This window comes from Delphinus delphis, chromosome X (genome assembly GCF_949987515.2).
Source record: "Delphinus delphis chromosome X, mDelDel1.2, whole genome shotgun sequence".
Taxonomy (NCBI): domain Eukaryota; kingdom Metazoa; phylum Chordata; class Mammalia; order Artiodactyla; family Delphinidae; genus Delphinus; species Delphinus delphis.
In genome coordinates this window covers 63,753,475-63,770,625 of record NC_082704.1, presented here as the reverse complement: position 1 = coordinate 63,770,625, position 17,151 = coordinate 63,753,475, and the positions used below count along the sequence as shown (strand labels likewise).

Below are 17,151 nucleotides of genomic sequence, written 5' to 3'. Positions count from 1 at the left end.
TGGGGAGTGGCTGCAAATACAGGTTAACATTAGCAGAGAGGTTTGACTGCACAGAGACCATAATAAATCAATTGCTTGCAGACTCATATCAAAACCCTATCAGTGAGTAGCAAGTGACAATTAAGCTGCATCTGGTGGCAGCATTTATAGTGGCAAGTGAGTTGATGTACTTCAATTATACAGCTGCATCTGGTGGCAGCCTTTAAGTCAGAATCCAACACTTAATTTAGTCCGTGCCAGCTACATGTAAAACAATGAAATTAGAACACTTCCTAACACCATACACAAAAATAAACTCAAAATAGATTAAAGACCTAAATACAAGGTTGGATACTATAAAACTCTTAGAGGAAAACATAGGCAGAACACTCTTTGACATAAATCACAGCAAGATCCTTTTTGAACCACCTCCTAGAGAAATGGAAATAAAAACAAAAATAAACAAATGGGACCTAATGAAACTTAAAAGCTTTTGCACAACAAAGGAAACCATAAACAAGATGAAAAGACAACCCTCAGGGCTTCCCTGGTGGCGCAGTGGTTGAGAGTCTCCCTGCCAATGCAGGGGACACAGGTTCGTGCCCCGGTCCGGGAAGATCCCACATGCCACGGAGCAGCTGGGCCCGTGAGCCATGGCCGCTGAGTCTGCGCGTCCGCAGCCTGTGCTCCACAGTGGGAGAGGCCACAACAGTGAGAGGCCCGTGTACCACACACACACAAAAAAAAGACAACCCTCAGAATGGGAGAAAATATTTGCAAACGAAGCAACTGACAAAGGACTAATCTCCAAAATTTGCAAGCATCTCATGCAGCTCAATATCAAAAAACGAACAACCCAATCCAAAAATGGGCAGAAGACCTAAACAGACATTTCTCCAAAGAAGATATACAAATTGCTAACAAACACATGAAAGGATGCTCAACATCACTAATCATTAGAGAAATGCAAATCAAAATTCAATGAGGTATCACCTCACACCGGTCAGAATGGCCATCATCAAAAAATCTAGAAACAATAAATGCTGGAGAGGGTGTGGAGAAAAGGGAACACTCTTGCACTGCTGGTGGGAATGTGAATTGGTTCAGCCACTATGGAGAACAGTATGGAGGTTCCTTAAAAAACTACAAATAGAACTACCATATGACCCAGCAATCCCACTACTGGGCATATACCCTGAGAAAACCAAAATTCAAAAAGAGTCATGTACCAAAATGTTCATTGCAGCTCTATTTATAATAGCCCGGAGATGGAAACAACCTAAGTGCCCATCATCGGATGAATGGATAAAGAAGATGTGGCACATATATACAATGGAATATTACTCAGCCATAAAAAGAAACGAAATTAAGCTATTTGTAATGAGGTGGATAGACCTAGAGTCTGTCATACAGAGTGAAGTAAGTCAGAAAGAAAAAGACAAATACCGTATGCTAACACATATATATGGAATTTAAGAAAAAAAAATGTCATGAAGAACCTAGGGGTAAGGCAGGAATAAAGACGCAGACCTCCTAGAGAACGGACTTGAGGTTATGGGGAGGGGGAAGGGTGAGCTGTGACAGGGCGAGAGAGAGTCATGGACATATACACACTAACAAACATAGTAAGGTAGATAGCTAGTGGGAAGCAGCCGCATGGCACAGGGATATTGGCTCGGTGCTTTGTGACAGCCTGGAGGGGTGGGATAGGGAGGGTTGGAGGGAGGGAGCCGCAAGAGGGAAGACATATGGGAACATATGTTTATGTATGACTGATTCACTTTGTTATAAAGAAGAAACTAACACACCATTTTAAAGCAATTATACCCCAATAAAGATGTTGAAAAAAAATCTAGAAACAATAAATGCTGGAGAGCGTGTGGAGAAAAGGAACCCTCTTGCACTGTTGGTGGGAATGTAAATTGATACAGTCACTATGGAGAACAATATGGAGGTTCCTTAAAAAACTAAAAATAGAACGACCATATGACCCAGCAATCCCACTATTGGGCATATACCCTGAGAAAACCATAATTCAAAAAGAGTCATGTACCACAATGTTCATTGCAGCTCTATTTACAATAGCCAGGACATGGGAGCCACCTAAGCGTCCATCGACAGATGAATGGATAAAGAAGATGTGGCACATATATACAATGGAATATTACTCAGCCAGAAAAAGAAACGAAATTGAGTTATTTGTAGTGAGGTGGATGGACCTAAAGTCTGTCATACAGAGTGAAGTCAGAAAGAGTAAAATAAATACCCTATGCTAACACATATATATGGAATCTAAAAAAAAAACATTGTTCTAATAAACCTAGGGGCAGGAGGAATAAAGACACAGATGTAGAGAATGGACTTGAGGACCCGGGGAGGGGGAAGGGTAAGCTGGGACGAAGTGAGAGAGTAGCGTGGGCATATATACACTACCAAATGTAAAATAGATAGCTAGTGGGAAGCAGCTGCATAGCACCGGGATATCAGCTCTGTGCTTTGTGACCACCTAGAGGGGTGCGATAGGGAGGGTGGGAGGGAGACGCAAGAGGGAGGAGATACGGGGATATATGTATATGTATAGCTGATTTACTTTGTTATAGAGCAGAAACTAACACAGCATTGTAAAGCAATTATACTCCAATAAAGCTGTTTAAAAAAAGAAATTTAGTCCGCGCGTGGCCCGCCCATTATTTTATTTACCACTTCCGTCCGCGCCTCTTTCCCGCACTGCGTGCTTGTCTCAGTCACAGTCTTGGTAAGCCCACAAGCTAACCCTAGCCAAAATGAGTAAAAAATAGACGTCGCTGAAGAGATTCTTTGAAAAGGGGGAAAGACCAAATGATGAGACAGCAGAAGACTCTAAGACTGCCAACAAAAGGAAAGCTGCATTTAAAAGAAAATACGAAGAGTCCTACTTAAATTACGGGTCCGTTGCAACAGGTGATTCACATTCTCCAAGCCCACTTTGTATAATGTGAGACCAAGAACCCTGCATTAAAAGACAAGCCTTTGGAGTTTTTCCAAAGAAAAAACACGAAGAACAGAAGCAATTATTGAAGGCCACCACTTCATCAAATGTGTCTGCTCTGAGAGCATCATTCTTAGTGGCTAACCACATTGCTAAAGCTAGGAAGTCCTTTACTATTGGTGAAGAGTTGATCCTGCCTGCTGCTAAGGACTTTTGTCATGAACTTTTAGAAGAGGCTACAGTTCAAAAGGTGGCACGTGTTCCTCTTTCGGCTAGCAGCATAACTAGACGAATTGATGAAATAGCAGAGGATACTGAGGCACAATTGTTAGAGAGGATTAATGACTCACTGTGGTACGCAATCCAGGTTGACTAGTCTACTGATGTTGACAACAAGGCAACAATGCTTGCTTGTGTGATATATTTTTCAGGAGGATGTGCATGCGGATATGTTATGTGCACTTTTGTTGCCAACCAACACCACAGCTGGAGAACTATTCAAGTCTTTGAATGATTACATAACAGGAAAACTGAATTTGTCATTTTTTGTCAGTATACGCACGGACGGAGCAGCTGCCACGACTGGACGGCTTTCTGGTTTCACTACTCGGGTCAAAGAGGTCTCTTCTGAATGTGAGTCTACGCACTGTGTCATCCATAGAGAAATGCTGGCTAGATGAAAAATGTCACCTGAACTTAACGTTTTGCAGGATGTGATTAAAATTATTAACCACATTAAAGTACATGCTCTTAACTCACCTCTGTTTGCGCAGCTCTGTGAGGAGATGGACATATAAGAGCACGCACGTGTTCTCTTTTACACAGAAGTGAGATGGCTTTCTAAAGGTAGATCACTGGCCAGAGTTTTTGAGTTATGAGAGCCGCTCCAGAGATTTCTTTTAAAAAAAACAGTCACCACTGGCAGCACATTTCAGTGACACAGAATGGGTCGCAAAATTTGCTTACTCGTGTGACATATTCAATCTGCTCAACGAACTCAATCTGTCACTTCAGGGGAGAATGACAACTGTGTTCAAGTGGGCAGATAAAGTGGCTGCATTCCAAGCCAAACTGGAATTATGGGGGCAACAAGTGAACACTGGGATTTCTGACATGTTTCAAACATGAGCAGAGATTTTGAAAGAGACTGAGCCAGGGCCTTCTTTCTCCCAGCTGGTGCATGATCACCTATCTCAGCTTTCAAAAGAGTTTGAGCATTACTTCCCAACAACAAAAGACCCCCAAACTGGGAAGGAATGGGTCCGCAACCCATTTGTGAATAAGCCGGGTGAATCAACTTTGTCCATGCTAGAAGAGGATCAACTGCTTGAGATCGCAAATGACGGTGGCCTTAAAAGTATGTTTGAGGCAACTTCAATTCTCCATACATTCTGGATTAAAGTCAAGGCGGAATATCCCGAGATTGCCGCAAAAGCAGTGAAAAGCCTGCTTCCATTTCCAGCATCCTATCTTTGTGAAGCAGGGTTTTCTGCAGTGACAGCAACCAAAACGAGATCACGGAACAGACTGGACATAAGCAACACACCTCAGGTGTCACTGTCTCCCATCACCCCCAGATGGGACCATCTAGTTGCAGGAAAACAAGCTCAGGGCTCCCACTGATTCTGCATTATGGTGAGTTGTATAATTATTTCAGTATATATTACAGTGTAATAATAATAATAAAAATAAAGTGCACAATAAATGTAATGCACTTGAATCATCCCGAAACCATCTCTCCCCACCCCCGCCCGGTCTGTGGAAAAATTGTCTTCCACGAAACTGGTCCCTGGTGCCCAAAAGATTGGGGACCACTGCCTTAGAGAATTCCCTGGTGGTCCAATGGTTAGGACTCCACGCTTTCACTGCCGAGGGCCCGGGGTTCAATCCCTTGGGGAACTAAGGTCCCACAAGCCGCATGGTGTGGCCAAAAAACAAAAAACAAAACAAAACTCTTCCTTAGAGTTTTTATAAGGCTTAGGGAGATAATGCACGTAAAGCGCCCAGGGCAATGCTTAACCCAAAGTAAGTACTAAATAAACTGGAGCAAGTGATGGAGTTAACTGCACTTCCTGCTGGATTTGCCAAGCAATACAGCTCCTGCTGTCCGTTATCAGGAAAAATGTATTAGGAAGGAAAAAACATTTATAAGCTGAAGAACCGGGCAGAGCAACAATTCCAGACATCTTTTCCCCTCTCCGAGGTGTACTGTTGCGGCAGGGGGAGGGAGAGGTGAGCATCAGCAGTATTAGCTTCACCATCTCCTTCCTCAAGGAACAGATCAAAAGCAGGCTGCCCTCAGCCTCTGGTCACTTACAGCCTGAGTCAGAACTCCCATTTTTTTAATGGAGTTTTATTTTTCAATGTCCTTTCCACATAGGTTGCTTAATTTTTCACATTAGCCCTGTGAGATATTGGGAAAGGAGGACGGAACCTCAGATTTGTTGAGTTATCTTCCGTGTGCTGGACAGAATGCTGGGCACTTTCCATCAGTTTTTTTCTCTTTTTTTTTGCGGTACACGGGCCTCTCACTGTTGTGGCCTCTCCCATTGCGGAGCACAGGCTCCGGACGCGCAGGCTCAGCGGCCATGGCTCACAGGCCCAGCCGTTCCACAGCATGTGGGATCTTCCTGGACCAGGGCCCGAACCCGTGTCCCCTGCATCGGGGACAGTTATTTTATTTCATCTTCGTAATACCACTGTGAAGGGGTACAGTTATCTTCACTTTACAAGTGACATCCCGAATCCAGAGAGGGTCGCTTCTTTTTTTATGTACATTTTCGTCTCATCCCATGCATCCAGCACAATGCTGCCCTGGGGTTGTGTCCTGCTGAGGATATTCGATAAACAAAAATATTCTGAAATCTCACTGTCCTTCACATGCCAATCTTTGCATAATCCCAAGGCCCATAAATTGAGAGTAAATTGCCCCCAGTGGAGCTGAGATTAAATGACAACTCTGCTCCTTATTAGCTATATGATTCTGTGCTAGTCACTTAACTTCACCTCTAAAATAGGGATAATGGTACCGCCTACTCCACAAGGTTGTGAAAATTAAATAACTTTCATGAAAGTGCTCTGTCAATTGGGATACTTCATGGAAACATTACTTAAACAGAATTATCAGTCAGCTTAATCTCAAAAGAGGGAGATGCAAGAGGGAGGAGATATGGGGATATATGTATATGTATAGCTGATTCACTTTGTTATAAAGCAGAAACTGACACACCATTGTAAACCAATTGTACTCCAACAAAGATGTTTAAAAAAATGAAAATAAAAAGAACCCAAGAAGGGCAATGGGATGCTTATATCTCTAACATTTGGACAAGTAGGACTCCAGATATGCAACTGCAATTGGTGACTTTGGGAATATTGGGGGACAAAGAATGTAGAAATTCCCTGAAGTGACTGTTGAAGAAATGGGCTTTGACCATTATCAATGTGTAATTTATATAATCATAGAGACATCTAACTCCTTCACATCACATACTTCTCAAAGCAGTTTCACCAACATTATTTCATTTGACATTCACCAAAACCCCCAGGAATTACTCTTTACCAATTAAAATTTTTCCACTTGCTTCATTACTATTTTCCCCTTCCTGGAAGTGGCCCATCTGAATTTGCAAGATCTTCCCCATCTTCCCTTCAAGGCCCGTCCATCACAAAGGCCACTTTGGTCCAGAACCCGGCTCTAAACCCCCAGATCAACCTTCTCTGTGCCTTCTGAATCCACACAGTACTATGCACCTTAAACTGCCTGCATTCTAGTCATTTATACACTTAGCTTAACCTCTGCTCCCCCTTCCCCACCTCCTCACTAAATCCACAAACTCTTTGAAGGGAAGAATGAAGAAGGAAAGAAGGATTTCTTTGTTGTTTCATGTCAGTCCCATTTTTTAAAGCTTTTATTATGGAAATTTCACGTTTGTGTGTTTATAGAGAGATTAGAGGACATATATAATGAACACCCATGTACCCATCACCCAGCTTCAATAATTAGTAACATGAACAATGTTATTATCTCATCTAAACCTCCATTCCTCCTGCTTTCTCACTCTAGATTATTTTAAAGCAAATCGTTAATAGCCTGCCATTTCATCCGTAAATACTCCAATACAGACGCCATCTTTTGCATTTCTGTCCTGTAGAGTCGGAAGATTACTTGCATCTGTGTTCCCCACTACTGGGTGCACACCAGAAGATGATTTCTGAGCACCTACCACGTGCCAGACCTTGTGCTTGGCTCTGGAGGTTCTGTCTGAGCTAGGGAGGCACACCAGAACCAAGCCACGATGTTCCAAACCAAGAATTGCTACAGTTCTGGAGACTGAGCACAGGGTGCCCGTGTGAGCTGAGGAGCAGGACCTCAAATTGTACTAACTGAATTGAGCTGAGTCAGTTTTCTCCTCTCCTGGAGACTGAATTCCAACTCGCCGCGAGACACGGGTTCTCCAGCAGGAGGCGCTGCAAAGGAGTGGCGGGGATGGGGTGCTCGCTCTTTCAGTTTCTCCTGATGGAGCCGGAGCCAGGGAAGGTAGCCAGAGCCCCCATGGGGGTGCAAACTGCAGACAACGTAGTTTAATAGGCAGGCGAGCAGGACGCTGAGCGCGAGGCCCCGAGAGAGGCCCCAGGGTTCTGGTGCCGGCTAAGGGCGCGGGGCGCGGGGCAGGCCGGGCACCTGCTCCCCAGGTCTTCTCAACGCTGCCCGTTGCCCTGGCTGCCTCCAGTTCCCGCCCCAACTGCCGCTCTTCCTGATAGACTATCTCCGAGGAGGGCACAGGACAGAGCGAGGAAACACCTGTTTCCAAACAAGAAAAGAGGTGGGGAAAACCCCCCACCAGACTTCCAATGGTCTCATCAAGCTTGCTCTCGAGAGCCTAGTAAAAGCGCGCCCAGAAAGCCAGAGGAGATCATTTTTCAAAAAGATCGCTTTCTATTTCTTACTCCCCCCCTCCTTTTCCTAAGCTGTAACGTCCCTTTTTAAAAAAATGCCTTCTTTCCTCCGTGGGGCTTCCCGCTCCTCCCAGGCCCCTTAAGGCCCCCAGCCTGGGTGCCTACAGGAACCACCAACCCCCCAATCCCACGCTTTGCAACTGCATGCGTTTCCGAATTCTTCACTTCCTCAGCCCCCTGCCGACCTACAGGTGGGGAGTGGGACTAGGGGGCAACAGAACAAAGAAACCAGGGAGCCACTGACCCAGGCCAGGCGCCCCTTCTGCAGCCTCCGACCGGCCGGGGAACAAGAGAGGCTCACGAACGCGTGAACCCCCCAGCCCGGGTCTCACGCCACTTTCTAAAGGCGAGCAGCCGCAGGCCGCGTGGGAGGTGGGTGCTGCCCCAGCGCAACAGGCCTGAGTGGCAGTAGACGCCAACAGCCTCCACGCACTGGGCTCCGTTATTTCATCAGCAGTTTCAGAAAAACCTGCCAAAAGCAGTTATGCCTCACTGCAATGTGTAGCTTTTTCCTGCCATTTTTTCATAATAAAAGAGGGAGTGAAGCTCGCTCGCTCTCTCCCACTCCACCCCCCTCTCCTAAAAAGAGCCAAAAGGATACGAGGAGGAAAAAAAAAAAAAAGAACCCACACACCAATCTCCGAGGGGATGCCATTGAGGTGTGGCTTGTATTTAAATATCCAATATGTCAATGTAAGGGGAGTGGGTATGTATATAAAGTGCCGTTTGCATCTGATAGCTCGACGAAGCCAGCTATGAGAGGCCTGGGGAGATGGATGCGGAGGGGAAGCGGCACTTTGACTGAGCGCAAGGTCAGGAGCGCGCTGCCCCACGCTCCCCGCCGCTGAGAAGTTCCTTGGACAAGAACAGACGTCGACTGCAGCTCGGCAGAGCGCGGAGCGAGCTAGCAAGCGAGCGCCGCCGAGTCGCCCGCGCCCGCGGCGGGGAGAGGCAGTTCGCGCCCCACGGCCCGGACTCGGCCCCGCGCACCCCGCCATGGCTGAGGTGGGGGGGGTCTTCTCTTCCTTGGACTGGGATCTGCACGGCTTCTCCTCGTCTCTGGGGAACGTGCCTTTAGCTGACTCCCCAGGTTTCCTGAACGAGCGCCTGGGCCAGATCGAAGGGAAGCTGCAGCGCGGCTCGCCCACCGACTTCGCCCACTTGAAGGGGATCCTGCGACGCCGCCAGCTCTACTGCCGCACCGGCTTCCACCTGGAGATCTTCCCCAACGGCACGGTGCACGGCACCCGCCACGACCACAGCCGCTTCGGTGAGGACGCGGCCGGGAGGGACGGGAGGCGAGCAGACGGCGCACTGGGGAGCCGACGGCTCGAGGCTCCGGCTTGGGGCCCGCGGACCGCCCCCCCCCCCCCCCCGCCCCTCGGCTCGGCGCCGTCTGAGCCCTTCGAGGCGGGAGGCCGACGGGGACGCGGGGCAGGCGGGACGCGACGGTGCGGACTTGAGCCGCGCAGCGGCGTCGGGGCGCCTGACACCCTCAGACACTCTCGGGAGGAGGCGGGGGCGCCTTGAGGTGCGGCTTCTCCTTTCCCCACTCCACCCTCCCTCCCCCGGGAGCTAGAGGATTGTTCTGGGACCTGGACGCTGCAGGTGGAGCTGGGAGAGGGGTAGGAGCATCCGCCGAGGAGGTCGGGGACCGTGGCTACAGCGTGAGGCTGAGCCTCCAGGGCAGCTGGGTTGTCGCGGCAGATTACCTGAAGCTGGAGCCTTCGTGGGCCGTGGATACGGCGTGTGGACGGTCCGCGCCCGAGTCGATTTTGACCCGCGGGGACGCGGCAGCCGTGGCACCTGCCTACCTCTGTGTTGCTCTGCCCGTGTTGAGGTACAACCCAGACAGCACGGCGGGATCTGGGTATTAGAGAAACTAGGAAAGCCTCCCGGTGGCTACTGTGTAAGGGCACAAGCCCTGGGGAAGCTTTTGCCGGAGCTACCTCTGGACTCCTTGCCTCAGTGAGGAAACCATTCTAGGCCCACTCCCAGGCCCCAAAACAGGTGTATTCTGGGCCCAGGGCAGAAGACACCCAGCCTCCATCCAGGATTTTCTCTGCCTGTCACTCTGCAGATTGTTCAAAGGGCACAGCTGCCTGTCTCACATACAGAACACAATTAGTATAAACCTTGACCTGGGACAGAGATCATTGGGTTTCTAAGCGAATGTGTTCACTCCTCAATAATTTGGCCATTTTCAGTTTCAATTTCCTATCCTCTACTAAACTGTTATTTTGATGCTGTGACAGCTACCCTTCTTTGGGTCCCCGCATCTCCCAATGCCCTCTGCTTCCTCCCAAGGACCCTATGGGCCAAAGACACCATCTAAGCCAGTGAGAGGCTTTGCCTACCATCAGGCGTGATACTCTTCCCTTCTTTTTCCCATCCTCCCTCACTTCCCCCAAACCTCCCTATCCTCCTATTCCCCGTGCCTTGCTAGAGCTGCACCCCAGTGCACCATAGAAAGCCTGGGGTGGATGGGGAGAGGGGCAGAGGCCTGTTCCTGGGCAAGGCTAAGTCTAGCAAACAACTTGGGGCCAGGGCTGGTCTTCCTTGCTGGGAGCAAGCAGGAACCCTAATGAGGTCTATGTCATCTTGGAAAAATGCACTTGGAGAGCTGGAGTACAGTAGGTTGTGTGTGGGGTGGGGGTAATGGAGGGGTGCAGGTGTCTGTATAAACTTGCAGCAGGTCCTCAAAAGGGTGACAAGGTGGGGTGGGGTGAGGGGAGAGGGAGGGTTAACTTAGCTCCTTTCCCTTCCATCACTAGTGACTTTGCAGTCCCCTTTTGTTCCTCTTCGGAAGGAATGGGACTCCCACCCTGGCCTCAGAACCTCCCAGAACTCCCAGAAATGGCCTAAAGATATTGGGGTAGCTCATTCCTGAGATGTAGAATAAAAATTCTGAAATGATGGAGAAATGTGAGGTGGGAGTAGCAGAGGTGGAGAAACTGTGAGCTTGACTCCCAGCAGCTACAAGTGTTCGTCTGATTCTGTGCCTAAACTAAGCCCAGTAACCTACAAGGTCAACATAAAGTAGTAATAGGCTCTTGGGATAAGTGGTCTTTAATTACCTCCCTAAGGACACATCTTGATTTCTTTTCATCTCCCAGGTCTGCTAAGGGTGTTAAGTTTAAGGAGAAACCAAAGGAAATAAAACTGGCGGGAGGAAGGGGTGTTTTCACTGCTGCTTAACTGTTTCATTTTGGGTTTTGCCTTAAGTGCATGCGCACACACACACATACTGACTGAGACCACCTCTGCATCACCTTTTCCCTTTCCTCCTTCCCTGGCTTCCTGGCAGTTCCGTGTATTTCCTGTAAAGGAAATGATAACTGGTCAAAGCTGTGTCTTTGTAACGTCCCCTGCCAACTTGCAAGCACACATTTACTCTTTCTCAGTTTAGCTTTTGGCAGAGAAAGAGGTGGCGTTTTGAGTTTGCTAACTCTCTCCTCCCTCCACATTTGAGTTAATCAGCCAGGGTATTCAATAAATCGAAACTTTAACATTCCATAAGTGCTTTAGCAGTCAACATTCCAGCAGGGTAAAGTAGGCCAGACTTAAGATATAAAATATTATAGATTTCTGCTTGGGGGGAGGAGGTAGTCTCCAAAGGCCATGTAAAGTAAATAGCTATTTGTTGTAATTGGAGAGCAGGGCCCCCAAGGATTACCCTGGAATCCATGTGTTCAGAATGAGTCAGGCTGAGCCCAAGAGCAGCCTCGACTCCAAATAATAACCTGTTGGCACAGCCTATGCTCCCCCTCCCCTCCCCCACACCCCCCATTCTGCAATCAGTAGCCAGGAGTATTTCAATCTCCGCCTGGCTGGCTGGTGGCATTTACATAAGGTTCACAGGGATCCTTACATTCCTGAGGGGCACCTGTGGGCTGGCAGAGCGGAGCTTGGGAGCCAGACTGGAGGAGAGGCCTCCCGCCAGGTGGGATGGAACAGGCTCGCGCAGCTGCTTTGGTTTGTGAGCGATAGGGTTCTTATTTGGCAAGGTGCCAAAACAGCACTGTCTTGGCCCTGAAAGGCTGAAAGGATGGCTGAGGGCATTCGGGTGAGTTATGGAGCCAGATTAAATGACATACTAGGCCAGTCATCTAGCTGGGTTCTGAAGCAGTGGGACCCAGAACAGATCTGTTTTCACTGAAGCCATGGGGCAAAAGGTGTAAGAAGAGAAGAGTCTGGAAACTGTCGAACACAGGCCAGAACCTGAGGTGGACAGGTCAAATGAGGCAGGGGAGAGGGAGGTCCTGGGCTTTGAAGGGGGTGAAAGTACTGAGGACAAACTTTGTCTACTTAATACTTTGCTTCAACGTTTTGCCGTTAACACCCCTCTCCAGCTGTAGTTGGGAAAATGTAAAAATGGCTTGTTTTCTCTCTCCCTTCATGCTGGCTGGAATTCAGGAGAAGGTTTAGGAATATCTGTTCCATCATCATGTGCCACTGGGTTCCCACAGTTTGAATCCAGCTAATAGGAAAGTTGGCAAAGGGAAATGATGCCCAAAGACAGCTGGGCAGGGATGATTCCAGCTGTTGGAGACCCCTGTTACTGGACACAACCCAAGTGACTTCCTCTATGATCTGTCCTTTGGCATCAGGGTTAACAGAGAGCTGGAGAAAAACGGTGGTGACTCAAATGGCCACACCTCTTGGGTTTCATGATTTGTTCTCATACCAGGTTTTGGATGGTGAGATCACAAGCTACCCTCTGCTACTTAATGAGCTCAGGGTGGTCAGAGACATGAGATAGAGAATGAGGGAACTAAGACTCAGAAGCTCAGAAGTAAGCTGCCTAAGCAAAGAACAGAAGTCATCAGCGGGTTGGTATCCCTCAAAGTTTAGCACCCAGAACTGAATCATGACCTGGCTTCTCGTTTCCTGGCCATACTGGCCACTCTCCTTTGAACACCCTCCTGTGTTTCCATAGCCCTCTTGAAACACAGTAGAACTAAAAACAGCACTCTTGTGATCTGAGGCAGAGCAGAATGGGGCAATCCCCTCCTTTATGCCAGTTACTAGATCTTGATCAATACAGCCTTAGATCACATTAGTGTTTTTTCTTTTTTTCTATTTTTTTACATTAGCTTTTAGCAATTTTTAATTTTTACATGACTAGCTTCACATTAGCTTTTTAATAATCTCGTGAATCAGCCATACTGAGGTTACCTTGTTCAATCAAATTCTGTACTCCATTGTTGTGCATGTTTTGCTAAGCCACGTCTCCCCATTCCAAAGCTGAGCAGACTTGCATTTAGTAAAAATGCATGAAAACACAAAAGAACAGTCCATGTTTTCAAGAAAATATACGTGGTTGCCTGAAGGGGGGAGGAGAGGGGGAGAAGCTTATGGAAATAAAAAGAAAGAGATAGATAAATAAAAAAGCCTTTACGCAGATCAATTATGATAATAGGCCATGAAATAAGGAGTATGATTGACTCATACTGTACTTGAGGCTTGCCCTCCCCCAACAAAACCCCAAACACAAAATATCTTGGGTAACTGGTTTGGGGACCAAAGTGCAGGACTTTACATTTATTCTAATTAAAGCTTATTTTGTTGGAGTCAGCCCATTTTTCCATTCTCTTGAAATCTCTTTGGATTTTTATTGTCGCCCTCTCAGCTGTATGTCTTCTGGAACTAGGGTAAACAGTCCCCCTATGTCCTTTTATAAGTCATTTATTAAAATGTTAAACAGGGCAGAACCAAAATCAGAACCTGTGCAGTGTAACTAAAGGTTTTGGTCCACTAAATCAGTATCTGCTTAAGCCCTACTTGGCACCAGGTATTTTCCCTTCCCCTCTTACCATCTTGTGTCAATATCCTTTCCCAAAACTCTTTTTTTGTACTACAAGAGTTAGTAACAACCAGACTGAGACTAAAGCTTGGAGGATGTCAATGCTAGAGGACAAAGGCCACGTTCTGAGTGTTCTATACAATGGCAGCAGAAGAGCGTTACATTCTCCAAATAGGTCCGAGTGTGCCCTAAAAGCTTCCATACCTGATTGCCCACCCACCAGCCCAGGTCACTGGGGCTCTTCAGGAGACTTCCCACTGGAGTTCTGAACCTGATTTCACAATTGCCCACTTAATTTTTTAAAGTGATCTTTAAGGAATCAGTCCCACTCCCTGTGTAGATTATATAGAATATTATTACCCTTAAGAATTACATTTTTGGATGAGAAAGACAGCCAGATATGAGCTCATTTCATACCTTTGGATGCCTGTGTGAGTCAATAGTATCACGTTTTGGTCTGTATGTTGAAAAACATGGTTAGAGAAAATCAAAGAGAAATCTAGTTGACCATTACATCTGTATCCAAATAATAGATGTGCTATCTTAGAACAAAACTGTGAAGTCTTCAGTATCACCAGGATTTCAGTTCTGGTTCTTTTTTCCCTCTTAGTAGTCAATTTCTTTTTTCCCCCCGTACTGCTCCTGGGTAAATGAAAAGTTTTTCAAATCCTCACCTCTAACTTTGTCAGCTAGAGGGACATTTCTGAGTATCTTCCCTTTTCCCTTAAAGCTGCAACATCTCACATCAGTATCAAGTCTAATACTACCTGCCAACTCTTTGCCATAGATAAATTTAAAATCCTCAAGAGGTAAGCCTGAGGCTGCACTGGCCAAGAGTACTTTTGAGGAGAAAGCTCTCACCAGGCCAAGTTTTGCTTCCTGCCATAGGCTGGAGGAACAAACTTTGTGAGTGGCCCGTGTGGCCTTTGTTAGAGTCAGTTACAGGCAGTTGACAGCCTCATGTGGCTTTAAGGACATGGGAGCTAAGAGGCTGCAAAACAAGTTCAGCCTAGAGGACAGCAAGGTAATGCTGTGTGCTCTGGGGAGGAGGGAAGTGACTTTGGGAAGATACAGAAACCTGGCCACATTCTTTCATTTTGAAAGCTGCCCTCCCAGTTCTTGAAACGGTGGTATTTAACAGCAATAGTACCTTGTAATTATGGAGCTTCTGTAGCCAAACGCTTCTCATGGTCTTTTCCTTATAATATGCCTAAGAGTGTTGAATAAAGGCAGAGATTATGTCCCCCTTTTTACATATGGACATGCTGAGGCCCAGAGAGACTCAGTGTCTTCTCTGAGGTTCCATTCTTGCTGCAAAAGATGGTTTCATCAGGTAATTCACCAAAGGCACACAGAGCTGGCCTCCAGTTGGGCATAAAGGACTAGTAGCTCATGTCACCTGAACAGTTTCCTCTTAGCTTGATATCAGTGATGGAAATGGCATTCACTTTTTTGCTCTAGGAATTCTGGAGTTTATCAGCCTGGCTGTGGGGCTGATCAGCATCCGGGGAGTGGACTCTGGCCTGTATTTAGGAATGAACGAGCGAGGAGAACTCTATGGGTCGGTAAGTTTAAGGTTTTTTGTCCTCGGAAGCTGTTACCACAAGTGTTTGGACAATGTAAGGCAAAACATTCATCTAGCACTTGAAAGCACTTTTGTCAACTTTAAAGGATTAGTGTCTTCTAGTCAGTTCTTGACTGCCCAGGAACTTGCTACATAACACTTTCACTCATTCAGCCTCCATCAAAACAGAAGCTTTTCTGTAGTACATTTGCTTTCACCTTCTCCATTAGAGGGCCAGCTCATCTGATAATAATAGGAAGCTGTACTGGTTTGTCAGTAGATGGTAAGGGTTTGGGGCATTAACTCTCCCAAGGAGCACATCTTATTTGTGATGGGTACCCAGAGGAGTAGCCAACTGGCTGGCACAAAAATAGGCAATGGTAAAGCTGGCCTTCAGATTGAGGATTCTGAGATTAACGACACAGTCCTTGATGTCCAGATTGCTTCAGCTGAATCCCAAAAGCCAAACAAAATAAACAAACAAATGAAGAGTGAGGGTTCCAGGGTCTGGTGACAGCCCTAAAGTCCCCAGCTAGAACTGGGTTGGCTGCAGTGCATGTTCACTATTTTGGAAGCCAGCCCAGAGCTGGGGAATGGTGACTTTGCTGATCTTAACCCTTTCAGAGGATCCCAACTCCTGGCTTTGGCTTTTGAGTCACAGAGCATACTTTCTGGCTGCCTGCACCCCATGAAATCAGAGCACATTCTTCCCTGACACCTAAGAGATAGGCCTGTCCCCAGCACTCAGTATCGGCAAAACCCCAGCAAGTAGTATGGTGGTTGGATCAAGTGTGAGAAGGGACAGAGGCAAGAGACCCAGGAGCTGCCAGCTTGAAGTAGCCAGATTTGGAGGAACTTTTCAAGGAGATCTTTTCTGAGCTTTCCAACTGACAGGCCTGAGACCCTTCATTAGGAGAGATCACAGCTCACCTCCCATGGAGCTTTATATAGATCTGAGGCCTTTGCCTGTCAGTTGACATAGTTGACTGCAATCTCAGTGGATTTGAACATCATTAGCCCTAAATAGGGAGAAAACTCAGGGGTGCCAGCGGGGCATTGGGAGGCCATAGCAGAAATTCTCAGGCTCAAAGTGCCAGGTGAGCCCATCTCTTTCAGTCTCCTGCCTTCAGAAAAAATATCACTGGAAACATTTTTGCGTGGCTCACAAAAGAGGGTGAAAGTGATACCGACAGGGCTGTTTTGTGCTGTTTGGAAAGAAGATGCCTCAGGAATACCGGGAGATAGGACTGAAATATTCTAATATCAATGTGCTATTACTATTTTAGTTTCTCCACCAGCAAGCTGGGATGGGAAGAATAGTCATATAATGGGCTCTGCTTTATTTTCTTACCCTCACAGAAGAAACTCACACGTGAATGTGTTTTCCGGGAACAGTTTGAAGAAAACTGGTACAACACCTATGCCTCCACCTTGTACAAACACTCGGACTCGGAGAGACAGTATTATGTGGCCCTGAATAAAGACGGCTCACCCCGGGAGGGATACAGGACTAAACGACACCAGAAATTCACTCACTTTTTACCCAGGCCAGTAGATCCTTCTAAGTTGCCCTCCATGTCCAGAGACCTTTTCCGCTATAGGTAACGGACCCCTAGTGTGACCTCTGTGACCTGTATACTCTGGGGCCACAGTTGTCTCTGGAAGCACTATATTCATAGCTTTTCAATCTTCTTTCCTATCAATTTAGATAACAGAGAAGCACTTACTGTTCAACTCGACCCAGCTGTTCCCTTGTTGTTCAAAGTGTATATCAAGGTTGGGTTATTTTGGGGAGGGATGTGGGGGGAGGGGGAGGTCTAGAGGGAATCTTGTATATACTTTTTTCTTTACTCATGTTCTTTCCCCTGAGGTGGC

General features: G+C 47.0%; 1 protein-coding gene across 1 annotated transcript; it reads left to right on the top strand.

Moving 5' to 3' along the window:
• Positions 1-8,902: 8,902 nt before the first annotated feature.
• Positions 8,903-16,881, top strand: FGF16 (fibroblast growth factor 16). Its single transcript, XM_060002159.1, has 3 exons — positions 8,903-9,176; positions 15,174-15,277; positions 16,636-16,881. Exons 1-3 carry the CDS (start codon positions 8,903-8,905, stop codon positions 16,879-16,881), a joined length of 624 nt encoding a protein of 207 aa, XP_059858142.1.
• The last annotated feature ends 270 nt before the right edge of the window (positions 16,882-17,151 follow it).

Coding starts and splice junctions, on each gene's coding strand:
- FGF16 (XM_060002159.1), top strand. CDS start 8,903: ATGGCTGAGGTGGGGGGGGTCTTCTCTTCCTTGGACTGGGATCTGCAC. Junction 9,177..15,173: donor CCACGACCACAGCCGCTTCG/GTGAGGACGCGG, acceptor TTTTTGCTCTAG/GAATTCTGGAGTTTATCAGC. Junction 15,278..16,635: donor GAGGAGAACTCTATGGGTCG/GTAAGTTTAAGG, acceptor TTACCCTCACAG/AAGAAACTCACACGTGAATG.